This window comes from Meriones unguiculatus, chromosome 19 (genome assembly GCF_030254825.1).
Source record: "Meriones unguiculatus strain TT.TT164.6M chromosome 19, Bangor_MerUng_6.1, whole genome shotgun sequence".
Taxonomy (NCBI): Eukaryota; Metazoa; Chordata; class Mammalia; order Rodentia; family Muridae; genus Meriones; species Meriones unguiculatus.
The window spans coordinates 11,813,371-11,840,972 of NC_083366.1; the positions used below are offsets into that span (position 1 = coordinate 11,813,371).

Below are 27,602 nucleotides of genomic sequence, written 5' to 3' on the forward strand. Positions count from 1 at the left end.
GTTTCATGGCATCACTAATATGTAAATATATACTTAAAATACTATTCAACATATTTAAAGATCAAATCTAAGTAATAACTCATATATAAATTAATCCATTTTTCATTTAGTGTGAAAACAGTAATCACAATAGACAGGGTTGATGTTTATTCTTTCCTCTCCACAGACATCATTAGCTTCAAGCAATGCTGTCACTGTAAGTTTTTTCTTTCTAATTTCATACAAAATAATCATACATTATGTTTTTTGTTTGGCTGCTTTAGCCTAACATTTCTGAAGCTCATTTTTGTTGAATGGCCAGCTGCTTATCTCTTTATACTGCTGACAAATACCCTGTTAAACAAATACGCTACCATTTGTCTATTCATTCATGTGTTAATGGACATGTCAGTTATTTTTAGTTTGTGGCTACTATGATTAAACTGTTATGAGTATCTGTGTCTATTTCTTTGTGTGGGCATATGTTTTTGTTTGCCATCGTTAAACACAAAGGAGGAAATTGCTTGGCTTCATGGGCAGCTAAATGTGTTGATCTTTTAAATAAGTTGATTAATTATTTTCCAAAGCAGTGTTCTCTTTAGCCTTGTGGAGAAGGCCAGTTGCTGCACTCCCTTCTAGCGCTTTGTAATGTCAGCCACTGTAATGATCCTGTTGTTCTCTCTGGGGATTTAATTCAAATTTCCCAAGTAAATAATGAAGCAAAGCACCTATGAATGTTCCATTGACTATTTGATCTACTTTCTTTTATTTGCTAAGAAAATTCAGATTTTATAGAATTAAAACTTTATTTTATGTGTGTGTGTGTGTGTGTTCTGTGTGAGTAATCAAAATGGCCAAAAAAGGGATTTGGATACCCAGGAACTGGAGATCCAGCACTGTGAAACACCTAACCTGGGTTCTAGGAACCAAAGTCAGGTCCTCTGGAAGAGCAGCAAGTACTTAAACTGCTGAGCCACCTCTCTAGCCTTATTGAATTATTAAAGTTCGTTATATAATCTGCATAGGACATACTTGTTAGATGAATGTACTGTGAATATTTTCCATTTTAAAAATTGTTTCTGGAATTGATTTTTACATTTTGATTTTTTTTCTTTTTAGAGTCTTTTTCTTTTTTTCTTAGGTGTGGTAGTTACACGTAAGAAGTTTTTTGCCTTTCCCCACTTTAGAGACTGCTGTTTTCTTCTAGGAGTTTCACACTGCTTGCTTCTGTGTTTAATTCTGTGATTGCCTTGAAGTCAGCAGCTGTCTATGAATCTTATGAACATAAGATTCATTTTTATGTGGTCATCCAGTTGTTCCACTCATTCAAAACATAATTGCCACACTGAATTGCCTCAGCTTTTGGGGTATTTGGACTCTGCACTGGTCTGATCCTCTCCTTTGCTTCCTATGCTGTGTTGACGATTGTCGTTTCACGGTAAGGTTTAAAATGGAATACGCACATGCTCTTTGTTCTCTCTGTACACTTTCATGGATTTTTAGTTTTTAGCTTTTTAAGTAGAATCTGCTGGTGCTCAAAGAGAACTGACATTCTAACATACTGAGATTTCATGGCCTGTCTTCTGGCAGTGATCTGCTGTTCAGCACAGGCCCAGCAAGTGCTTTAGTAAACTCATCCCTATTACAATTTCCTGTTGGAAGGTTTTACTGGATTCCCTCCTTCCCCCTACATTTTCTAAATTGGGCAGGCAATGCTCTGGTGTCAGTGCACTCTTCCAGTCCTGTCCCTCGCCAAGAATGATGTGCACTCCGAGAGGAGCTCATGAGCTGGCTCGTAGAATCATTTATCCCCTCCACCAGTGTTTGGATTCCTGTTCAGGAACTGCCTTTTGCCCTTTGCAAAATTTCTTTCTCTGAATTATAAGCAAGATTGCCAGAAAAAGTGCTAACACATATTTGAGGTGACAAACTGTAGCCATGTATGTCAGTACCTGCTTTTGATGAATATTTACTAACCCTACGTGTCTGTGAGGTACTTTTTGGAAACTTAGGCATTCATAAACTATCAAATTCAGACAGGTGGAGTCAGGAATTTGGGGGTTGCATTTCAGTAAGCTGACTCTGAAGCCAGCTTTCTTAGCCACACACTATAAAAGGGAAAGGGAAAGGAGGCTCTTAGAAGCATAGTTCTTGAGAGGAAGAGAGAAAAGAGTTCAAGTGAGGAGAGCAGTTGGGGCATTTCTTCACAGCAGGACAGGAAACTTGTAACCCCAAGGTGGTGGTCTTCCTGTATGTATCCTAATGTTAGGGTCCAGAACTCGCTGAAGAAAAACTCCCCAGACTCAAGCAGTATGCAAACAGCAAAGAGTTTATTCTGCGGAAATTCAGCATGCAGGGATCACCATTCAGCAAAATGGTGACCCCAAGCTCTCAGGCTCAACTTAAGGTCAGTTAGGGGAATTCCAGGGATAGTTAGGTCATCTTTATTCTGACTGGTATAGGTCAGAAACATGGGTACAGGTATATTGGGAATTGGCTCAGGCCAGGTCAGGAGTTAGTCATGAGTGAGTTAGGGGCTTGCTAAACCGGCAATTGAGCACTTTTATCTCTTTCAGGCCAGATGTCTTGGCCGCCTTTGATTGGTTGCTCATTTTCTGTTTTTTTTTCCCCCCTATAACTGAAGTTTCTATTTCTGAGAAACAGAAACTCTGGCCTGCTCTGTCTTAGTAACAAAATGAAGTCTGTCATGAAGGTGGTCAGGTTCATTTAGCCAGGCTCTCATTCCCCCCGAAGAAAGGTCACATCTCGAATCCTTGAGATGTTTATAGGGGCTGATATTGTTTAAGAATCATCAATTGAACTGTGGAAATACGTTCCTTGACAAATCTGACTAAAGTATTAATACATGGGCCACAGGTGAGGTCGAATGGTAGAAGGATGGGGCCGGCAAGGGCCGACACCTGTATGGTTAACCAAGGGGACCAGTTAAGTAATGACTCACACCAGTTTTTGGAGGAACTGGTATTTGGCTGATATGCCTGATGGTAATTAGGCCCCCTGTATCATATTCTGATAGCCTGTAAAGGTATATGCCCCAAGTTTTTCCTGATTCCCATCCTGAGGCTCTTTTTGCTACCTCCATGAATTTTATAATAATAAAGTTACAGTGTTCCTCCAAGTTCCATCCTTTGAATAGCAGTCGGGACCATTTCCTCTTTTTATAGTAACATATTGATCCCTCCTGTGGTCTCACAATCCCATGCCTTACAGAAGTAATCAGACGAGCCCCCACAGTTCTTTCTTTGGACAGGGCTTAAATCACCAGCCAGGCATAGAAAGCCCATTTTCTCAAGTAATCAATGTCCCTGACCATTTTAGTCCCATTGAAATGGATAACTGGGAATAGGTCCCTCATACAAAATTTTAGGTCCAGGTATCAAGTTCTTTTGGGTGCTAAATGGGTTACCTGATAAAGAATGTCTCCTGCCCCAGTGTTGGTAATTACCCAGATAAGGTTTAGGGGTTGGTGCAGAGTCAGTGAAGTGGATTCTATGAAGCAGGCAATTAGAACCAGGAGCTTTGAAGTCAGAGCTTCAGTGGTTTGGCGGGATGCGGTGTAACTTTCATTGCTGTTTGTCCTCAGATGGGATCCTTTCACATTTCATTCTCAGTCCTGTGGATGCCTCTTGTCCTGCTGGTTTATGATGTATTCAGGTCTGGCTGCACTCTACCTTTACTGCTGTCGGGTGGCAGGTCATGGTGTGGGACCCTTCTAGTGAGTTTCTAGGGTCTTATGGTTGTGGCATTTGACCCAAAATTTGTTACCTGGTTCAAGGCAATGTGGATTACCTGGGGAGTGCAGATTTATATATGTCTTTGAGGAATGGCCAGAGACTTTTCTGCATCTGGTGCAGGGCCTGTAAGGAGTCTAGGAAATGCTGGTTATCTATTTCAGCAGGCAAATCAGACTGCAGATTAGGCAAAAGGGGTGGGGTCTCCCATATAGGATTTCAAAGGGGGTGACCTCACAAGTGTAAGAGGTATTTCTAGTCTTATATGGGCATAGGGTACAAGTTCACCCAGTCTTCAGGGAAATTGTAGTGTCTGATTCATCCTTTCTACCTGTCCTGAACTCTGGGAGCAATATGCACAATGAAGTTTGCAAATGACCCCCAAAACTAATCCCTGGGTTACCTGATAGATGAAGGCAGGTCCATTATCTGACTCAAGCAGAGAGGGAAGTTCATACCTGGGGATGACTTCTTCCAGCATCTTCTTGGCCAGGGTGGCAGTTTCCTTCTTTGTGGGGTAGGCTTCTACCCATCCCGCAAAGGTGTCTATAAAAACTAACAAGTATTTATTACCATATTTACCAGGCTTTACCTCAGTATAATCTATTTTCCAATTTGCCCCAGGGAGTTGGCCTCGAATCCTGGTACCAGTGATAGCTGACGTTGTGCTTGGCAGGTGGTTCAGCGGTAGAATTTTCTCCAGACACCCAGGAGGCTCGGGTTCAATTCCCGTCCAATGCACCAGAAGTTAGGGTCCAGCACATTCTAGATCGTTACACTAGCACCTATTCGTGTTTTGAGTCATCCCCAGCTTCCCTTTGGCATGCAACTTTTAGAACAGGCTCCCTAGAAACCAATATACTCATCTGACCCAGCAATGACATGGGACAAGGCTAGGCGGGTGCTGCTTCTCAAAAGTCTCAGTCTTTGATCCTGCTGTTGGGCAGAAACCCTGCCACCCAGTTGCTCTCTCTCTGTCTGGACAAGGAAACCAGCCGGGCACCCGCTGCCAGGACGCTCATCGCCCGCGTCTCTCTAGGAAGAGGTCGCAGCCAGCTCAGACAGCTCTTCCTCGGCGCAACACTGCCTCCAAGCCGTGACCCCAGCTGGCCCACCCCTGGGCCCCGGCCCTGAGCGCGCGCTCCCGAGAGGCGGCGCCAGGGCGGGGCGCGCGGCCGGGGGCGCGCTCCTCCCCCTCGCGGGCGGCCGGGCTGGCCGCACCGACCCCCCGCGCGTCGCACATGGAGCGCTGGACCGAGACGGCGGCAGCGGGCAGCGGCGCTTCTGTGGCTCGCTCAGCCGGCCCCTCCCGCTCCTGTGCGCTGCTCCTCCAGGCCTGTGTGCGTGGTCACCATGGCGTCCAGTGAGGAGGACGGCACCAACGGCGCCTCCGAGGCCGGCGACGAGAAGGAAGCCACCGGCAAGCGGAGACGCCTAGGCTTCCTGGCCACCGCCTGGCTCACCTTCTACAATATCGCCATGACCGCCGGGTACGTGCGCGCGAAGGGCTTTCCACGTTCCGCGCGCTGTTCTGCCATCTCTCCGCGATCCGGACTCGGGGACGCGGGGAGCGCGCGCCCGCGGGGCTGCTGGGGGTCCGGCCGCGGCGAGCGCGCGCGCATTGGGGTGGAACAGGAGCGCACGGGGGAGCACTCAAGGGTCGAGGAGGAGGAGGCGCGCGATGGGGGGCGTCTTACGGAGCGAGAGCGCGCGCGCCGGACACTTGGGGTCTCGGTGAAGTCGGTGCCGCGGGAGCGCGTGATGTGGCCGCCGGCGGTGGAAGCGCACGCGCCCAGGGCGCTTCGGGCGATCGCGCTCGTGCTGGGGCCCCCGGGGGTCGCGGCGCGGCGGGGGCGCGCGGCGCGGTGGGGGAGGGGCGCGGCAGGGTTGAATGGAGCGGGGCGGGGCGGGGCGGCCGGCCGCGGCTCCCTGGGCATTGCCTAATACGGTGCACGGCGTGGCGCGGCGGCCCGGGGCGCGGGCCGGAGGTTAAGTATAGACCGGGGCAGGAATGCAGGGCGGACCCACGGTGGAGGCGACTGCGGCCCGGCAGCCTCGGGCTGCTGTGGAAGAAAGCCCCGGTCTGTTCACTACAGCCGGGAGCTGTCCGCTAGCTGTGCACACGCACACGGGACGGGGGGCGTGTGGTTCCTGGTGCTGCGGATCCCTCGGTCTCTTCACCTACTGTTTCTTTTTAAGCGTGGCACTGAAACACGTTCTCTTCCGACTTTTTTGGGACACCTGGAAAAGGGCAGGTGTCCAGCATCGTTATGGCCTTATCTTTTTCTGATTCCCCGCCCTTGCCCTCCCTCACTCCCAAACTTAGTGTGACTCGGAAGTTAGGGTTATACAAGATTGGTCTTCAAAGTGCTATCACTTCTATGGTGACTGAAAACCCATTATGAAAATGCCCTTTGCTATCTCGCCTTTAGAGTCTTTCTCAATAGCTTCGGAAGTTTTAAGTTACACGAAGGTGAGGAAACGTTCAGCATTTTAAACCGTTTCTGAGCTTTTTAGAAGTGTGATTGAACCGACCTCTTGGCTAAGATCAAGTGTAGAAAAATGTGGTGGTTCTATTTAACAAATGTTTCTGTTGATCATCTATTATGTAATACTGAACAGCAAATGTAGTTTATAGATAGGAATTTATTTGGGTTACTGTGTGCCACGACTATGGGGCTTCTTTTGGCCATATCATCTCATTTTTAGTTTTCTGCAATCCTGTGAGGGCTACAGAACAATATCTTTTTAGTGAGGCGTGGAGAGACTGCTGGAGTCACTGGCTGGAGATCAAAACCAGAATGTGTCAGACATGGATTTCCACCAAGATTGACTCCAGCGCTGTGTAACTTCATCTTCTTGCTGCCCTGAATTCCACAACCTTTGAAAGTTCAGGAAACCAACAGGCTGGAACCAACAGCTGGAAGACAGTTCGGTGCCCAGCACACTCTCCTGTTGCCCTGAGGACCGAGAGAGCAACCCCTCCTCTGAGATAGTCCCTTCAAGTTAGCGAATGCTTTGGGAAAACCCACCCTATGGTACTTGATTGGCTGTCTCTTCCCTGTCCAGTCGTTCCATTTTTAAGGCCTTGTTACTGTTTCAAGAGTGAAAACTCCCGCACATTCCCAGTTCAAAATCTTGAATGAAAAAATTTAAATGACCCTGTCTTGTCCTAAGGGCTGCTGTCCTTGAAGTTCATTTTCAACACACTCAATTTACCTTTCCAGTTTTCTTGCATTTGAGACCCCCAACTCACTGTTTTCAGTGTGCATTTTAAAGCTCTCCATCTTTGCACAGGCTGTTCACCCTTTCTGCGATGTCACCCTTGTTCTTGTGACTGAGTTGTCTGGTGTGAACTTCTCTAGATTCCCCTGCCTCACAGGAGAGAAACGAAAATGACTCATGCTGTGTGTTTTCACACTTCGCTCCTGCTCTGCCCCTTCCAGCCAGTCCTTATCCTAAACTGAGAGGGTCCAAGGTTATTTTTATCAAGACACAGTACCCAGATGAAGTAGTCCATGTGATTCTTTCAACTTCCTATAGATAATCTTTCCTTTTTCCTTACGTTTCATTTGCCTGTCTGATTTCCTTCAAGTTTATGCTCAAATCTCTCTCCCTAGGGAGACTTCACCTGGACATCTTCACTGACATACTAGCACATCTCGACTCCTTGATTTTCCTCCATCCCACTTACTGTTATTTAACTATACCACATATTTTACTGAGTCTTCACTGTAAGCTCCTGAGAGTAATGAGTACTTACTGAATTAATCAACGACTATCTTCTAGAACACTGGTGATGAGTATCTACTGTGTAAGCTCCTGTTTCCACTCACTATTGAACTGAGTCATTCTGATTATGCTTTTATTGTTAGATAAGACTGTGTAGAAGTAATGTGCCATCACAGATTAAGTTAGACACTAGTCACGTTTCCAGCCCTCCTCCCCTGATCCGAGGGAATTATTGGCTTTAGACACACCTTTGAAGGATGGAAGGATTTTTATGGTACATATGTGGCTTACTTGTAATAGATTCTTGGCTAGAGCCATGAGCATTTGTGCTTTGCTTTTCCACAAAAACTTCTGAAGCTATAGATGCTAGTGTATTGTCTTAGGTCAAGTGGAGAACATAGGACAAATATTCCAGGCCCATCTTTGAAGAAGCACAGCCTGGGCAATAATTGCAATTATTGACAATAATTTCAATAAAAATAGAATAGGATAATTGCTTACAAAACAGGTGCCTGAGGACTGAGGGGAGGGGAGACTCCTACAAACTTCTGTGAAGGAGTTGAAAGCATTTGAATGGGTCTTTGAAGGGTAAGTAGGGCTTACCATACATGGATGAGGAGACAGCATGTATCAGTGTAGAGATGTGAGGTTGGAAGACATCAGTTAAGCAACAACAGTGGCCCTGAAGTACAGATAGACAGGTGGCTTGGTCCGTCCATTGCAAAGCCACAGGTGCCTTGCTGATGTGTAGATTTTGTTTTGTAAACACTATGAAACTGTTGACTAAAGGTTCTGTTTTATTTCTCTGTGGTGGAGTGAAGTTGGATAAGCTGTTTGGCCTCTTACCCTTAGTTTTCTCATCTGTAGCAGAAGTGTTTGATGAACAGTGGCTGCTTCAAGATAATATTTCCTATCCCTAGGAATCAATTTGAAATTACACTTCTTGGAAAAAAGAGAAACTATTTGAGATTTTTCTTTTCACTGATATACGGAATGTGCCTTGATGGAACAATAAATTAAATTTCATTTCCCAAAATATTGAGTAATAGCCATATCTTTTAGATAACAAATATTGCTAAGGATTGTAGATTAAGTGAATAGATATACAGCAATTGGTTTATCCATTTACCTGTTGGTGGGAATTTCCAGTTGCATCTATTATATATAAATATGTGAACTTTCATGTACAGATCTCTGTGTGTATTTATGCTTTAATTTTTCTTGGAAAATATTTAAAAGTGCAGTAGCTCTGTCACAGAGAAGCCATACGTTTAATGGCTTAAGCCACAGATTTCTTTTACCAAGTTGTTATGCCATTTTTTCCCTTACCATTACCAATAAATGAGACTTGCAGTTGCTGCATGTCATTGCTAACCATTGGTATGACCAATGCTCTTCTTTTTAGACACCCAGTGTCTTAGTAGGAATTACTATTGCTGTGATGAAACACCATCACAAAAGATAGTTTGGGAGGGAAGGGTTTATTTGGCTTACACTGCCACATCACTGTTCATCATTGAAGGAAGTTAGGGCAGGAACTCAAACAGGGCAGGATCATGAAGGCAGGAGCTGATGCAGAGATAACAGAAGGATGCTGCTTACTAGCTTGCTCTTCATGGCTTTCTCAACCTGTTTTCTTGTAGAACCCAGAACCACCAGCCCAGGTGACCCCATCCACAATGGGCTTGGCCCTTCCCCATTGATCTCTAATTAAGAAACTGCCATACAGGCTTGCCTATAGCCTGACATTATGGGGGCATTTTCTCAGTTGAGATTCCCATCTCTTAAATGACTCTAGCCTGTGTCAAATTCGACACAAAACTAGCCACCACGTCCAGTACATATATTGTATATTCTCAGTGTGAATTTAATTTTCAAGTTCGTGACCAATGATACTAGATATGTTTTCATGGGCTTAGTTGCTGGCAAGCTTGTATGTCTTCTTGGGTTTAATGTCTGTTCAAATCTTTTGCCAATTATTTTCCTTTGATGAGCTGTTTGGTTTCCTAATAGTAACTTTTAAGAATTCTTTAAATAGCCCTTTGCCAGGTTTGTGCTTTGCAAATATCTTCTGGTTGCAGCTTGTCTTTCATCTCCGAACAGTGGCTCTCAAAGAGCAGCTGGTCCTAATCTTATGTATGAACCTTCCAATTTAACTCTTTATTGTCATGAGTGCCTATTTGAAGTTAGTGAAAGCAGTCATGTGTTGGCTCTAAAAGAAAGTAGGAATTTAGTTCAGGAAATGCAATTAGGAGGTGTTAATGTATCATATATGAAAGCACAGCTGTGAGCCAGATGTGGTGGCATACGCCTGTAATCCCAGCATTGGGGGAGGCAGAGGCAAGTGAATTGCTGTGAGTTTGAGGACAGCTTGGTCTGCCAAGCAAGTTGAGCCAAGGCTACAAAGAGAAACTGTCTTGAAAGAAGAAGAAGGAGGAGGAGGAGGTGGAGGAAGAGGAGGAGGAGGAGGAGGAGGAGGAGGAGGAGGAGGAGGAGGAGGAGGAAGAAGAGGAGGAGGAGAAGGAGCAAGCACAGCTGTGTAAGAATTGGAGGCTATCTCTTCTGGAAGCCTAATTGTTAAAGGAGGTACAAAGAAGAAATTTCAAAAAGAAAGAACAGCCAGAAATGGTTTGTGCCTTTAGAAACACACCAAACAACATGTTATCGAGCCTTGCCAGTGTCTGAGGGAGCCGCTAGAACTACCTGTGGATTCCTAGGCATGTAGGAGGCAGAATATAGCAAATGATCTGAAGTATCCAATTAGCAAGATCTAGACAGTGGGACCCTCTGCAGGCCCAGCCACCCAGTGCTCAACAAATAACATGAAAGAAAGAGATAAAGGGAAGGGGGAGGGAATAAGGAGACCTGTGGATTCAAGAGTAACAAGAGAAATGCCAGATTATTAGAGTATGTGAATCCTGATTTAAAAAAAATAAAAAAAGAGATAATAAAGGAAATGTATAGCTTAGCTTCATATTTTCTTTTTAATTAAAATAATACTTAATGGGGTATGCATATATGTGTATGCATGCATGTGTGCACACTGATGTTCATGTGGTCAGAGGACAATGTTCAGGAGTCAGTTCTCTCCTTCCACCGTGTGAGTTCCAGAAATCAAATTGAGTTTCATCAAGTCCAGTAATATGTAGTGAGAATTCTGGAATTTTGTTTTCTTTTAAACCACACAGAAATATTATAAGAATATGTTTCATTTAAATCCCAGGTGTGCAACAGCTGACAATGCTTTGCCTGGTGCTCTGGCAGAGGCATGGTTTTGCCAACTGCATTTAGTTTCTGTGATTGGAATTCTGGGAGATTTTCAGAGGGTATGTAAATGCTAGGGTCCTGAGAGGTGTGGTCGATTGTTGCTTGTTGTTGGTCCTGCTTTGTTAAGTAGTTATGCACAAAGAAGAATCAAGAAGAAATTAGATATCCTGACAGTGAAGATCGAACTTGCCCCAAGAAACTCAACACCCTCTTTCCCACCCCTGACTTTATTCAGGGATCTCTTCTTTCTAGGGATCTGTATTCTCTCTCTCTCTCTCTCTCTCTCTCTCTCTCTCTCTCTCACACACACACACACACACACACATCTAGTGTTAAGGGGTTGAAAGGGTGGGAGAAAAGGGATGGAGAAGGACGGAAGAACCCACAAAACAACTAACTCCAGTTACAGTGGTAGGCACCTTTTCAGCCATCTTACTAGCCCCTCAGTGTTTTATGACAGCCAGAAGCTATTGTTTTGTGTAGGATACTGAGGTTATAGTTTCACTTATAAAGATAATAATTTTAGAGGCATGCAATAAGACATTAAAGACCGTGTTAGAGAGTATCATGGGTCTAATTCAAATCAGGGGAGTATAAGAGAGTATAAATATTTGGTGGAACAAGATTGACCAGGGCATAGTCTTCCTTGAAGCTGAGTGACAGGCACATGGTGGCATCGTTTCCTCCTTCTCTGTAACTTTGTGTAAGTCTGAAACTGCTTTATAGAAAATATTTTAATAGAAGTTTTCCAAAGGAGATGTGAACATAGATAACCAAGTGTTTCAAAGAGCAGGTGTTGTGTCTAAGAAATCTAAAAGGAAAGGAAATGCTAGAAGATAGCTAGGAGAAAGAGATAAGCTTTTCAAGGTAGCCAGAGTGACGCAAAAACATCCTTTAGTTTTGTAGGTTCTGGCATATGTATGTTCCTTGTACAGTTACGTCCAGTTATATTTACTTGCTAATTTAGTGCCCGAGATAAAAGAAATCATGCCCTGTTTATCTTTAGTCCCCAGCATCTAGCTTAGCACCTACCTATCTTTTTTGTTATTATTATTAGTTACATTTTATTAACTCTGTATCCCAGCTGTATCTAGCACCTACCTATCTTAATAATACTTGTTGAAAGATGAATTAGTGAAATGAATGGGTGGAGTCAAGCAAGCGAAAACCTCTTTGAAACTGTTTTTATTTGGGTTTGCCCAAAGAAAATCTGGTGGGGTGGGTTTGTTTGTTTGTTTGTTTGTTTGGGACAATCTCACTATGTAGCCCTGGCTGGACTGGAACTTGCTATGTAGACCAAACTGGCCTTGAACTTGAAGTGATCCTCTTCCCTCTGCCTCTGGAATGCCAGCATAACACGTATGCACCATCACACTTGGTTTGAAAATCTGGTTTGTCAAGGACGGACTGAATCTATTTGAGCTTATGTAACCAATATCCCTGACACATTTAAAAGCAAAGCCGAACAGAACATCCCTCAAACTAATTCCTAATGGGAGAAATCCCCGTTGCTTATGGATTTTTTTTTTTTTTTAATTACTAAACTGATACCCACAGTTTGCTAAATGTAGGCCCCTTAGAGAAACTTCGGGCACTCTTTGTGAAGGTGTTGATTGAGAAATGAGCTCTGTTTAGATAATATAAGGTTTTGACCTCGTTTACTGAAAAACAGATTGAATCAGAATAAATACCCTCATGGTCCTTTCCACCTGCATTTGTTTTGGGCTATGTAAGTATATAGCTGGTACTATGCTGCCACCTATTGGACAGTACCAAACTTGAAACACCATGTATATGCTGTTTGAAATGTGGAGAACACTCAATGCTTTGCCAGTTGTTTGTTTGTTTGTTTTGTTAACTTAGCAACTGCCTCTCAAATTTTATAGGTGTCAAACTTTGTCTCTCTCTCTCTCTCCAAAATACAGGTATATGGAAAATGCAAATGAAAATGTCTTCACTAACATTTTGATTTTCATACTAGAACTGTAGGGGACAGAACTGAGGTTGGTAAAGTCATTACATTTTGAGCTGGGAAGGTACTTTACACACTGTCCAATCAGTGTTTTAGGATCAGCTCAGTACTGATTCCAGAAATGGCGCTTATAGAGGGTGGGGTCATAAGCTGAATCAAAGAAAGCTGTGATGTGGTAGGACAGAGGTTTGGGGACTTTGCAATGTTGAGGACTGAGTTGAGGGTGTCATGGATACTAGGCAGTCTACTATGTCCTCAGTGATAGGCTTAGTAAACTAATGCCTTTATCTGAGAGAGTGGCCTGTAAACTTCTTTCACATCAGAGTATCAACATATTTGAGCAGTCTCTCCATGACTTTACAATATAAAGTAAACATGGATTATTCTGCAATCATAGTAGTGGGAGCCAGTCCAAAACAGTGCAGTAGCTCAGTGAACTTAGTGGGGGCTCTGTGTCTCAGCTGGCTTGGCTCTTTATCCCCGCGCCTGCTTTCTCAGCAGTAAAATTAAATAGTCTTTCAGAAGCTTACTGCAAGGACCAAACATTAGTGTGCGGCCATGTCTGATACATAGGTCTGAAGATCTGCTTACTGTCTTGCTGTAATCTGTAAGAAGTCCGATGTGGATAGACATTAGCTTGGCTCTGTGTCATTTTGTCCACTGTGTCATATGCTGAGCAGGGGCAGGGGAGTGCGATCCTGCATGTGTCATTCTGTCCTTTGGTTCTGTCAAGCCTGTACTAGTTACTGCTGTCTTTGTAGGAATCCATTTAAGCCAGTGGTTCTCAATCTTCCTAATGCTGTGACCCTGTGATACAGTCCCTCATGTTGTGGTGACCCCCAACCATCAACTTATTTTCATTGCTACTTTATAACTGTAAATTTTGCTTCTGTTATGAATCATAATATAAATATCTGTGTTTTCCCAGTGGTCTAAGGTGACCACTGTGAAAGGGTTGTTGGACCCCTGAAGGGATTGCAACCCACAGGTTGTGAGCTGCTCATTTAAGCTATTTAGAAAAAACAAAACAAAACAAAAACAAAACAAAACAAAAAAAAAACCACACAAAAAAACCCTGAACTATAATAATCATATAGTGCAGAAACCTATTTGACTGCACGCTTTGATACCTCCCTATCTTAAAGCCTAGGCTTTAGGGGTACAGATAGAAACCAGGAAGAAGTTAGCTCCCATCAGGAACTCCAGGAAAAGTGAGATGTGTGTACCGGAAAGCCACTGGCCACAAGTGTAGCTTGTAAGTGTTAGTTCATGGAGGAGAGTTCATCTTTAACATACATCTTTAAGGTGATAAGGGTCAATCCATGTTCTTTCCTTTTCTCTTTGAAAAATTCAACTTTTGGCTAGGTGTGGTAGCATCTATCCTTACTCCTAGCATGCGGAAGACAGAGCTAGACAGATCTCTGTGAGTTTGAGGCCGGCCTAGTCTAGATAGTGACTTCGAAGCCAGCCAGGCCTACATAGTAAGACCCTGTTTCCAACAGCAACAACTCTTGGAAAGAAGCCTGTATCTGACTGTCTATGTCACAGCCATTGATTTGTTTAGTGAAAATTAATAAATGATTCTTTTAATAAGATTTCTATGTGTGCCTATATAAATTAGATGCTGTATTTTCTTTTGACTATAGCTTTTGGCAGCTTTTTATTTTGGCAATTGTACTGGTTAGTTTGTTTATTGTCACCTTGCTGCCTGGACAGAGGGGAAAATCTACAGATGAGTTGTCCAGATCAGATTGGCCTGGAAGTGTCTGTGGGGCATTGATGATTGATATGGAAGGGCTCAGCCCACAGTGGGTGGTACCATCCCTAGGCAAGGGTCTAGGCTGCATTAAGAAAAATGCCAACTGAGCAAGGGAACAGGACAGTAAGTCATCCCTCCATGGGTTAGGGTTCAGTTCCCGCCCATTTCCCTGGATGACAGACTGTGACCTGGAACTATAAGCTGGAACAAACCCTTTCCTCTCCAAGTTGCTTTGATCAGAATGTTTGATCACAGAAATACGAAGTAACTGGTACTATGGCATTATATAATTATTAAATGCTTTGGTCATCTTGTTTTGAGTACACACGGCTACTTCTGATAGTCGTTTTAAGGGCTGAAAACAAAACCACCACTGTTTTGTCAGTAGTGGGCTCCTTGTATGTTCTACAGAAGGCCATTTGCTGTGCTTTCCCTCTGGGCTTCTTTGTAAAAAATAATGGACTAAGATAATGATAAAACACAAATATTATTGCATGGTTTTGGCATTTCTTTTCAAGGGGTTTAACGAGTTTTTAAAATTGTGGTAAACACACGTGGCATGGACCATCTTAAACTCTGTAACGTTTTATAGTCCTGTGGCATTAAGTACATTCACAGATTGTGTAGCTGTCATCACCATTCATATCACTAACGCCATCCTACAAAACAGAACTCCGTACCCATTAAATACTAATTCCAGTTTGCCCTTTCTCCCAGCTCTTGGCAACCACCAGTCTTGCCATGCCTCCGCCTCTGATAACTCTTGGTACTGCATGTAAATGGGATCCAGCATTTGCCCTTTTGTGACTGGCTTATTTCCCTCAGGAAAATGTCTAAGGTGTCCATCTATGTCATAAGCATGTATTGGAGTCTCTTGTTTTGAAAGTCAGAATAACATTCTGGGCCTGCAGGAAAGACTGTCATGGATAGGAATTTAAAATACTAATATTGGTATATTTCAGGGAACAAAATGAGTAAAAAAAAAAAGTGGGCTTGAATTCAGGTGTTGTAGATTGTCGTAGTGCTATAGTAGAATGACGTTGAAACATAAGCAAAGTATTCATAGACCATATAAGCTATCTGTTCAGTCAGTGATCAATATCTTGGTTGCTTCCTCCCTTTATCTATTGCTAATAGTAAGTAATGCTGCTAGAGTTGCATGCACATATCGTTAATATTAGTGTTGGTAGAACTTTGTAAAATACTTTTATTTTCTCTAGGTGGTTGGTTCTAGCTATTGCTATGGTACGCTTTTATATGGAAAAAGGAACACACAGAGGTTTATATAAAAGCATTCAGAAGACACTTAAATTTTTCCAAACATTTGCTTTGCTTGAGGTAAGTTTTTTCAATATGTCTGCTGTGGTGTTTATTTGGAAATACTTCAATTGAACAATGTGAATACTAATTTGCTAATTGCATAATACCTATGGGCTTGTTTGCTATCCCTGCTGAGTGTTTAGTGTTCATATTATTGACTGTGCTTTCTCCATTTCTCTACAGGTAGTCCACTGTCTAATTGGTAAGTTTTGGCTTGAATTTTATACTATTGTTATAAGCTGCCTTTAAGGAAACCACTGACTTGTTTTATCTTCCAGGAATTGTACCCACTTCTGTGCTTGTGACCGGGGTCCAAGTGAGTTCAAGAATCTTCATGGTATGGCTCATTACTCACAGTATAAAACCCGTAAGTGATGCAGACATGTTGTCTACTTGAGCCACAGGGAAGCTTTTCCTTCTTAGAGACCTAAAGTATTATCACTGAAGTGTTTTGGGGAGCAGAATGGTGGGGTAAAGAGAAGGTGGCCTTTGAATCTCACTCTCCACTCATGTAGAATGGGCAGTGTTGTTATCTTCTGTTACAGAACAGCTCCCCTCCTGTGTTTTCCAGATGTTAGGGTAAACACGCATTTCCATCCAACTGCAGTTTTCTTTCCTATTATGTTTCCTTTTAACCCAAGTCATTATTTTTTTTAGTCTTTGAGGTTGTCACTGTGAACGACTCACAGGCTTTTCCTTGTTTAGTACAAGGCATTATTACAACAGGCAATAGTAACTGTAGTTCCACACATCTGAACAAACCAAAAAGCACCGAATCAAAAGTTGTACTTTTTAAATCCAAAGATACAAAATCTCAATCTGGGAGAGTAGGTTTAAGAGAACTATTGGATGGGGTGACTGTAGCTGTTGACAATGTCTGCTTGAAAATTGTTGACAGTAAAGATTTTAAGTGTTTACCCCAAATAAATGAGAACTGTGCCAGGGTAAAGTGTAAGTTAATTAATTTCACTCAGCCATTCTGTAATGCATACATGTTTCAGCGCAATATGTTATGTACCATAAATATAAGCATTTTTAATTTACCAATTAAAATAAAATTTGAAAGTTGAGGTTGATGAACTTAGAGAAGAATAGACACATTATTTGTGGAGGCGTGACAGGAGGCAGACTTAATTACTGAATCTAATTAGTTGTTTCAACCGTGTAGACAAAACAAGCACTATGCAAGTCTCCCTGAGGACGCTGGACCTTTTAAACCCATGTCAGAAACATTTCTCAGCTCAACCCTTCTGACCTTCTTGACAGCCTCTGTAGTCTCCTGTCCACTTGAGGACAGATCCCTGGCCACTTTTCCATCCCGTAGATTCCTTTCTTGTCTCCTCTGTGCTTTGGGACTGCCACCTAACCTCCTCTCCATTTCCTCTGAGCCTCGCTGGCCTCTTGTCAGTGTGGGGACAGATCACTGACCATGTGCCCTCTCACTACTCTGCACTTGACTGGGATCGTTCTCTCAGTTTACTTGAACCACCTATCCCTAATCAGGATTGCAGAACAGACAGGGCTAAGTGCACACCTCACACACAGATCAAGGCTTCACTGAAGTTGCTTACAGTTGAAAGGCAAGACTGCCACAATTACAGAACAGCAGAAAGATCACTCTAGACAGTGAATGAATATAATAAATGAGCTAGAACTACAGAGAAGAAGGAGGGAGGAGAAAGACAACCAGATAGTGCTACCTAGAGAGGAACTGTTAAAGAGAAGTTAGATCCCTAAGGGGAAAAGGACCCCCTGGTCTTTTCATCCCCCCCAGAGGTTCTATCCCTTGATTTTACTATTTGATTTTGTCAAACAGTAGCTTTCCATTGACACTTACCAACAACTCCTTAATTAATTCAACCAGCATTTATTGCTTGATGTGCTGGATGTTGGGGCACATTGGTCATGCAGGAGGTAGCAGAGTGCAGCCACTTGGTGCCTGATGCTGCTGAGGGTGTGGCTGTCAGCAATGCCAAGGTGTTTCTTACCATCTGGGGCGGCCTGTGATGGAGAATAGCTAAATAAGAAGCTAGGCAAATGCTGATTTCATTGCATTGGGTTTATGGGCTTTGAGACAAGAGCACAGTGTGCATTACATTATATAACAAGAGTTTAGTCTCTTCTAGGATGTGATTGAAGGCTTCCACACACAAGGTATATGAAAGCCAAGCACTGACTGATGTATAAGAGTGAGGAAAAATTTGCCAAGTGGTGGTGGTTCACACCTTTAATCCCAGCACTTAGGAGGCAGAGGCAGGCGGATCTCTGAGTTTGAGGCCAGCCTGGTCTACAGAGCTAGTTTGAGGACAGCCAACACTACAGAGAGAAACCCACTCTTGAAAAATAAACAAAAACAAAAACAAACAAACAAAAAGAGTGAGAAAAATTTCAATTCAGACTGATGACTCTTAATCCAAAAGTAATGTCTGAATGGGAAAGTGAGCAAGTAGCTGAGCAGGTATGAGAGGTTAGACTGAATCACTGTGACAATATGTTTGACATGAACAACGTAATGGTGAAAGACTAATTGTAGACATGGTCTTAGACGTTTCAGTACGTAGTCTTTGGTGCCACGGGGAGGGGGAGCATCCTGGCAGCAGGAACGTGGCACAAGTTACTCAGCTCATAGCAGAGTAGACAGGAGGCAGAAAGAATAAGGGGCCAGGGCTCCCCAGAGAACTATGTCCTCGAGCTGGTTGCCGTCCCACTGCTAGTACCCATCACTTCCCTAAGCAATGCCAGCACCTGGCGTGTTGGGCACATGAGCGTATGGGAACACTTTACTTCCAACCCATAACAGGAAAGTATGCAGGGACTGTTACCTACCAGCCGGGTCTTAGAGACGAGAGGGGGTTTTGGATTAGAATCAGTACTTAGAGGGATCAGCACATGTAAAGACACAGAAGTTCCAAGCATAGTCTGGAATTAATACAAAGTATGGCTTCACCGCAGTGAGAGAGAGAGCTCAGTCACTGCAGCTGGAGTTTCTGAGGTTTCTGAGCCCCGCTTATAAGGACCTTCATGGAGTATTCAGGTGCTAGAATTTACCTCTTTAGCCTGTTAAGCAATGAGAGACCAATGTTAAGTTTCAAACCATGACTTACTGATTTCGTCATCATCATCATCAGCTTCGTATTATTTTTAAGAAAATGTTGATGTGAGAGGAGAATAAAGAAATGGAAAACCGATTTAGGAAATAGCTGTAATGGTCCAGCTGAGGCATGACAAGGCTGGGATTGAAATACAAATGTTAGGGACAAAGATGAATGGCCAGATTAGAGTTGGTATCTGTCTTAGTTGCTAGTCTATTGCTGGGAGGAGACACCATGACCTAGGCTAGTCTTATTAAAGAAAGCATTTAATTGGAATTTTGTTTACAGTTTCAGAGGTTTAGTCCATTAACATATGGCAGGAAGCAGACAGGCATAGTGCTGGGGCAGTGAGAGAGAGAGAAAGAGAGAGAGCACCTGGCATGGCCTTTTGAAAACCCATCCCGCAGTGACACACCTTTTCTAACAAGGCCACACCTACACCAACAAGGCCTTATCTCAGTATCTTACACTCCTTCCGAAACAGTCGCCCCAATAGGGGCTCAAGCTTTAAATTTATGAGCCTGTGGGGCCATTCTCATTCAGACTGCTACAGTACCACGGTGGAGTTTGTGTATTTGATGACTAGCAGGAAGTTCGAAGGATAAATTGCTCCCATTCAGCTTCCAAGGCAATGATGCTGTCCTAGGATAGTCATTACACTTACAGCTGGACTGAGGAATGAGGGGGAATATCAGTAAGGAGTCAGCCACTCCAACTCCAGGACGTAGTTACGTTCCCCATATATAACCAATCGCATGATGGTGACTTCATTGTGCTCTGTCTTCCATTATAATAAAAGGCAGTAAATAACAGGAAAAAATGTGTATCTCTTCAAGCAAAAGAACAGAGGTTGAACAGCACTGTGGCTTTCTCCAATCTGCAGATCCAGAACGAAGAGAGTGTGGTGCTTTTTCTGGTTTCCTGGACTGTGACCGAGATCACTCGCTATTCCTTCTACACATTCAGTCTTCTCGACCACTTGCCGCACTTCATTAAATGGGCCAGGTGGCATTGTCTTGCCTTTTAGCTCCTCACGCCCTGTGCATGCTGACTTCGTGTGCTGAGCTAACATAAGAGTTAAAGTTGTGTCACAGCTCCATGATGCCAGAATGCTGCCGCTTGAGTCACCAGCGCTGTTCTAACATGTGTTCTGAAAGCTGAACTTTAATGGTCATTGGCAAATAACAATACCAAAATATATTCATGTAAAATTCTGTCCCTAAGTAATATCCCCATGCATCATATCCTTGAGTAAGCTCAGTTGGTCATTTATTTTTATCTTTTGGAAAGTATTATATACATTTTGGGGAATTACATAAATAGAGTTTACTCAAAATGAGCTGATTGCTCAAATATTATTATGTGAAGATTTAGTTTTATTATTTTTAATTATGTACGTACATGTGTGCTGTGTGGGAGTGCAGGTGTCCTTGGAGGCCAGCGGCATTGATTCCCCTGGAACTGTAGTTACAGGTGTTTGTGAACCCTCTGATGAGAGTGCTTGGAAGCAAACCGGTCCTCAAGACCGGCAAGCACTCTTCACTGCTGAGGCAGCCTCTCTTTTGTACGTTTTCAAATCAGCACGAGTGGAAGTCAGTCCTGCACTTCAACTCTCGTACTTGAGTACTGCCACAAAGTGTCCTTCCCAGCCTCCTGATACTATAAATAACGCCACAAGGTATTAGAGACAATACCGTATATCTTGTTTCTGTTTTTAAAAAAAACTGATATTTAAGCCTGGATGGTCACACATGCCTTTCATCCTAGCACTTGGAAAGAAGAGGCAGATGGGTTTCTGTGAGTTCAAAGCCATCCCTGTCAAACTAGTAAGCCCCAAGACTGCCAGCACTACATAGAGAGACCTGTCTAAAAACAGAACAAGCTCTGACATTTGTGTTAATACAAGCTTAATTGCTAGCTGCTAGAACTTGCTCTAGGTTCCCATATATTAAAACCTAATGTCTTCTTAGATGATTACTCTTTTTATTAAAACTCATGTATCATACATGTTTAATGATACTAAGTTAGAATATATGAATACGTAACAAGAAAATGAAACTTTAAAAATTATTTATAATCCCATTACACAGGGGTGTCATTGCTGATTGTAATTTTGAGACTCTTAGACTTTTTAAAATATTCTGGTTTCTTTTCAGACACTTGTGACTTACAATTTTGCATTCAATAAAAAGCTCTAAAATTATGTCTTGATTGATCATTAGTTTTAAGCAGGCTGCACTGTTGTGTGATAGGTTCATTTTACTCTATTCTATGTGAAAACGTGTTCACAGTTAAGGGTTAGGTCTTTGAAGAGGTCTGCAGCTTTGCATGCAGTTGTACCTAGGCTTAGAGCTCATGTCATTTCCATTTTCCATGGTAACCTTTGGAACCTCTGTTTCTTTTACACATACTAACTCAGCACATCTCCTCTGTTCATGAACCGCACTCACACAGTTTCCTTGAAGAAGGTAGCTGCGCCGAGTGTTTGTATAGGTCAGGCCTATGTAGTATCTCCTGACTTTCTTGTTTGCAATGTATTTGCATGTTACACATTTCTAGAAAAGTACAGAATGCTATTTCATGTTTCAGCTTGCTGTGTTGAAGTCCTTTGTCATTTCTTCAGTGTTAAGGGTTTGGTATCTGGGAATGGCAGTGCATACCTCTAGTCCCAGCTCTTGGGAAGTGGAGGCAGAAGATTAGGAATTCAGGGCCAGCCTCTACTACATAGTGAATTCAAAGCCAAGCCTGTGTTGTGTGAGGCCATGTCTAACAATTACAGCAACAAAAGGTTTTACATGAAATCCTTCAACATTGAAATATATGTCCTAATACATATACCATTTATTATAATCATCAATAATATTTTTGTTAAGATAGAGTCTCACTGTGTATCTCTGGCTGGCTTAGAAGTTACTATGTAGACCAGGCAGTTCTTAAAATTACAAAGATCTGCCTGCTTCTACCTCCTGAGTGCTGGGATTATAAGTGTGTACCACCGTGTCCACCATCATCATTAATAATTACGTTTCATGTCCAAACTCTCTTGAAAATTTCAATATCTAAATATATTTTTCAACTTTGTTTAACAAAGTTAAAATAATATTCATATTTAGGTTTAAATGTGGAAGTTATTATTCTCAAATCAAACTTTGTTTTAGAAATGGATTCCTATTTATAGTTTGACCTGATTCTATTTATGAGTTGCAAGTGTTCCTAAATAATTTTATGTTGGGTTATATTTTCATTTTAATTTCAGGAATACATTTTCTCTAAGAAATTGTAGGTAACAATTAGGATCTCCAAGGTAGCAAAGCTTCCCATAGTTAGTATAAGTAAGGTAAAATAAATTGCACAATGTACCTCCATCTCATTATGAATTTTCAATGAACTTAAGGTTTTCAATTATTTTGTTTGTTTGTTTTTTTCAAGACAGGGTTTCTCTGTGTAGAGATGGCTGTCCTGGAACTTGCTCTGTAGACTACGCTGGCCTCAAACTTCAACTTGTTTTTTAAATGTTATCTATTTAATTTAAGAGTGATGGCCAGATGGTAGTAGCACACACCTTTAATGCCAGCACTCGTGAGGCAGAAGCAAGTAAATCTCTGTGAGTTTGAGGTCAGTCAGGTCTGCAGCCAACTCTACACAGAGAAACCCTGTCTCCTCAAAAAACAAAACAGGGAAAACAAAACAAAGAAGAAAAAAAAGAAAAAATTAGTTACATTTTCTTGATTGATTTGTGGTGTGTGTTTGTGTGTGTTTTGGGGTCCTTGCATAACCCAGATGCTCCTGTGAAGGTCAGAGGACAAGTTTAGGGGGAGTTAGTTTTCTTCACTCACTATGTGGGTCGTGGGGATTGAATTCAGGTTGTCAGGCTTTGCAGAAAGCACCTTTACCAACTGTCTCATCTTACCAGCCTGAGAGTGAAAATACTATTAAAAAAAAAAAATCACTAGAGACCTTCATCAGGGTAAAAAAAAAATAGATTATGCATATTGCTTGAAAGAAGATTATAAAATGTTTGGCTATAGGATTTTAAAAGGTAAAGTGGAAAAATGTTTATTTAAATAATATAAAAGTATACAAGTCGGTGAAGAGAACAGCAACAGCAAGAGCAGAATAAGTAGGAACAGCATTTGGCTCTTCCCCTCTTTCTCTGTAACTCCGCCCTCATCTTCTTATATGTCTGTAGGACATGGGAAGGAGGCAATCTTTGTACTGTCTGTCTATCTATCTATATCTATCTATCTATCTATCTATCTATCTATCTATCTATCTATCTATCTATCTATCTATCTATCTATCTGCCTGTCTGGCTATCTATCTATCTATCTATCTATCTATCTATCTATCTATCTATCTATCTATCTATCTATCTATCTATCTATCTATCTGCCTGTCTATCTATCTGCCTGTCTGGCTGGCTATCTATCTATCTATCTATCTATCTATCTATCTATCTATCTATCTATCTATCTATCTATCGCATCTATCTACCTATCTATGTCTCTATCATTTCTCTACCTACCATCTCTCTCTCTCCCTCTCTCTTGTCTTCTTTTTCTGTATCTCTCTTTGTCCTCCCTCCCCACTCCCACCACACACACACACACACACACACACACACACACACACACACAGTACTGTGTATGCCAGGCTGGCCTTGAACTCTGTGTCTAGTGGAAGACAGCTCTGAACTTATGCTCTCCTGTCTCTATCTCCAAAGGCATTACAGGTGTACTTTACCATGCCTGGTTTATGCAATGCCAGGGATCAAACTCAGCCCTGGTACATGCTTGGCAAGCACTGCACCATCTGAATTACATGACTTTTCTTTATAGATATTTCTTCATGTCAGCTAGGGGTTAAATGAAACACAGATGACTTTTTCATAAAAATTCTGCTTGCTGTGAAGGTGGTTGTGTACCGTGTGTTAATTACCGGTGGCTGGTGGTTGAAGTTGAGCTGTCAGTTTTCTGCAGTAGTAAGTATGTTTAATCAGTAATCGCAGTTTTCCAAATAACCTAAAATACCTGCTTTAGTCACTTGAAGGTGAAAGTATCAAAGTAGGGTTCTAATTGGCCTTCTTAAGGCTCATCATTCACCAGTAAATAACCAGCTATAGGGGGAAAAGGAACAGCTATGACTAGATATCTCAAATAAGCAATTAAAAAAAAAAACCAGTTAAATGAAACAAGTGTACAGTTGGGCATGCTGTCTCCTCTGTGACGTCAGCTACTTGAAGGTTGGAGCAGGGAGATCACTTGAGGCCAGGAGGAATTCGGGAGGAATTCGAGACCAACCTGGCCAGTACAACAGTTCCACATCTCAAAACAAACAAAGAAAACCTGTATAGACTTTAAAATAAATTATAAAAATATTTTAATACAGTGTAGAGTAAACTGATTTCTTATTTTATTCTTGTGTTGTCACTGAAAATAGGAATTACTGTTAGGAAAAGGATGAGATTAACAAACATCTGATTAAATCAACAACCTATGTGCTATATTGTAAATGCATACAGAGCGATTTTCAAGTTAAAATATGATAGTAATAGAAGTAAAAGAAGTAATAGAATGATAGTAATAGATAGTAATCAGAGATTAACAAGCATCTGATTAAATCAACAACCTATATGCTATATTGTAAATGCATACAGAGCGATTTTCAAGTTAAAATATGATAGTAATAGAAGTGCTGTGATATAAAATACAATAATCGTTTTAGAAAAATAATCTCGGTCTTGTTTTTTTTCTCCAGATATAATTTTTTTATCATCTTATATCCTGTCGGAGTTGCTGGGGAACTTCTCACAATATATGCTGCCTTGCCTTACGTGAAGAAATCAGGAATGTTTTCAGTCAGGCTTCCTAACAAATACAATGTCTCTTTTGACTACTACTATTTTCTTCTCATAACCATGGCCTCATATATACCATGTAAGTATAGGCTTGTTAGTACTTTGATTTAATGCATAATATGCAAGTGTTTGGAAACCACGATAAACTAATTTAAAAAGTAAGGGGAAATGAGAAATACATTAACACATCTATCTTCAGAATAACTAAAGGGAAGTGAGGCAGGTTTTTAAAAAAAATTCTACTGAGTATGTGAAAAGGTAAGTGAATTAATATTCAGGGGATTGCTTTCTCAAAAGCATTTAAATATGCTTGGTATAGTTAAAACAAAAATGACATCATTTCAAAAGTGTGCATTTGTAGGACCATTGACAAGCACTAGGTTTCTGTGTGTGAATCATATGCATTCTATCAAGAAAACCTGAGATCGTTTTTATCCGTTTGCCACACATGGAGTCTTATTACAAGTGCTTTTTAGTCTTATTTGTGTTGTTTCATGTACTTGACAGAAATAAAGCTGCTTTTCGTAAACTGTGTTGAATTATTCAGCCTCTCCACTAATTTCTCACCACCTTTCAGCAGTTTCAACGCATTCATGAGACTTTGTTCTCTTCTTTTAGGCACTAGTAGTGATATACTTTTAAGTTGATTTTTTGTTTGTCAGTCACTAGCAGCAAATAAAAGAGGGAGACAAAATTCATTTGTCTTCTCAATAAAATAAGGGGTGTCAGTGGGAAGTAGAAGGCGGAAAGAGAAATTTACAGAGTCTGAGCTCTCCGCAGACAGGCCATCAGGCTTCTTATTTCATGGGGATGTGCATGTGGTTTGGCTGGTCCATGAGAGCACCAACTTTGGAGCTTTTCTAAAACCAAAACAGAAACAGAATTCGGAGGATGTTTCTTCCTTGTCTTTTCCCACATTAGCCTGACTTAGCACCTAGCCAGTGCTGGTGCTAAGAAGATGGACGGATGCTGTCACACTCCTGGCTTTATAGGAGTCTAGGTAGGGGCAGGATGCCGCAAGCAGAATCAGCTCACATAGCCTGTGGTCACTTCCCCTGTGACCTCTGAGGTTATTCCATAGACACCAAGCTCTTTAGAGAATGATGTGAAGGGTCAAACCTGTAACCTCTGAACGCCTGCCTTTCAGGCGTCCTCAGAGTTGTAGGTCTGACCTCTGCCGGTAGCTACTTCTAGCTCATAGTACCTAGCTCATTGTGCTCCCTGAAGAACCAGTTGCCTGAGATCAGTCTGTCAGAGGCCCGTGTTTCCACACCCTTACTGATATTAGTAGAGATATCTATTGGTTTTACTTTGATAATTAAAAGTAACATTTGGGGGCTGGAGAGATGGCTCAGAGGTTAAGAGCACTTGCTGTCCTTCCAAAGTTCCTGAGTTCAATTCCTAGCCACCACATGGTAGCTCACAACCATCTATACTGTGATCTGGTGCCCTATCTCTGGCTTACAGGCACACATGCAGGCAGAATACTATATACTGTATAAATAACTAAATCAATCTTTAAAAAAAGTAACCTTTGAGTACCTCTTTTAGTGCTGAGAAGTTGTATTTCTCACTCACCAATGAGGGCTTTCCAGATGGGAGAATTTCAGTGAACAGTTTTAAAAGTCCGAGGAGGAAGTGCCTTCTATTACACTGCTCGGGATTTGATGGGAAAATTCCTCATGATTACTCTTTTGCTTTAAATGTACATGACCTGAATGTTTAGACCCAAAGATATAATATGACTTCATTTATCAAGATACGAAGGACATAAATTAAAAACAAAAACAAAAACAAAAACAAAGCCATTCTGTGTTCTTGGAGTGTTTGACCTAAATTTAAAAAAGTGATTTTTGAAAACACCATCAACAGTGGTATATATGTTGATGATGGTTGCTTGAAGAAGACGTTGGAAGTCTTTGTGATGGATTTCCTTGGCTTGGTTATTCTGGGATGTTTTTACATTTGGACTTGATAGCTTGCATGTGCTTGTGCAGCCACCAGCCTCTTCGCTGGGATTGGAAGTCTTGATTCATATTGGTTCAAAATTTTCTTCAAATTGGCTGCACAGATAATCATGCACCCCACTGGTATTTTCTGTGCACATGCTTGCATGTGTGCATGGCAGAAGCCCCTAGGCCAGCTGTGGGAGTGTCAGATCAGGACCCTGTTCTGGTCCTTCCCTAGGCACCACCTCTGGGAGCATAGCCCAGGGCCAGCCTCTTTCCCGATCCAAGGGTAACCGTCACTAATGTGTGTTGTTCTGGGAGTATGGGCCGCTGTTCGTAGTGGGTATGGCATAAGGATGCGGTTGGGACATTTACATGCATATGCGTGTGGGTGCTCTGGAGCCAGATGGAGTTAACAGAACAGAGGAAAGCAGGCAGCGTGGGGCTGCTGTCCTTGGTTCTGATATAGTTCTGTGTTACTGATTTCTGAAAACAAACATGGCCATCTAGGTCCTTGTGGAGCATATATTTATCAAGGTATATGAACTCGGCATGACAGAGAAACCTCCCTCGGTTATGTATTACATAGCATGTGAGCTTCATTCTTTGCTTTTATGGAGCGCCATGAGCACCGGGGTGGGTTGTGTGTGCAGTAGTCATGCATAAAGTGCTGAACTCTCGTGTTTTACAGGTTCAAGCAGTTTAAAGCAATGCCTTATCCTTCTTTGTTTTCTTTTTCCAATTAAGTGTTTCCTCAACTCTATTTTCATATGTTACGTCAAAGAAGAAAGGTGCTTCATGGTGAGGTGATTGTAGAAAAGGACGATTAAATGATCCCTACAAACAAGGTGCTTTTTCCTGAAAAACCGGATTACTTGAGTCCAAGTTTTAATAACAAGAATAAACAACTTCGTGAAATACCA

General features: G+C 42.0%; 1 protein-coding gene across 1 annotated transcript; it reads left to right on the top strand.

The window, feature by feature from the left end:
* Positions 1 to 4,886: 4,886 nt before the first annotated feature.
* Hacd1 (3-hydroxyacyl-CoA dehydratase 1) lies at positions 4,887 to 27,602 on the top strand. Its single transcript, XM_021658285.2, is given in 8 exon segments — positions 4,887 to 5,034; positions 5,036 to 5,221; positions 15,682 to 15,799; positions 15,965 to 15,983; positions 16,060 to 16,148; positions 19,757 to 19,878; positions 24,631 to 24,809; positions 27,427 to 27,602. Coding segments are annotated over 8 exon segments (858 nt in total). The 5' UTR covers positions 4,887 to 4,972; the 3' UTR covers positions 27,510 to 27,602.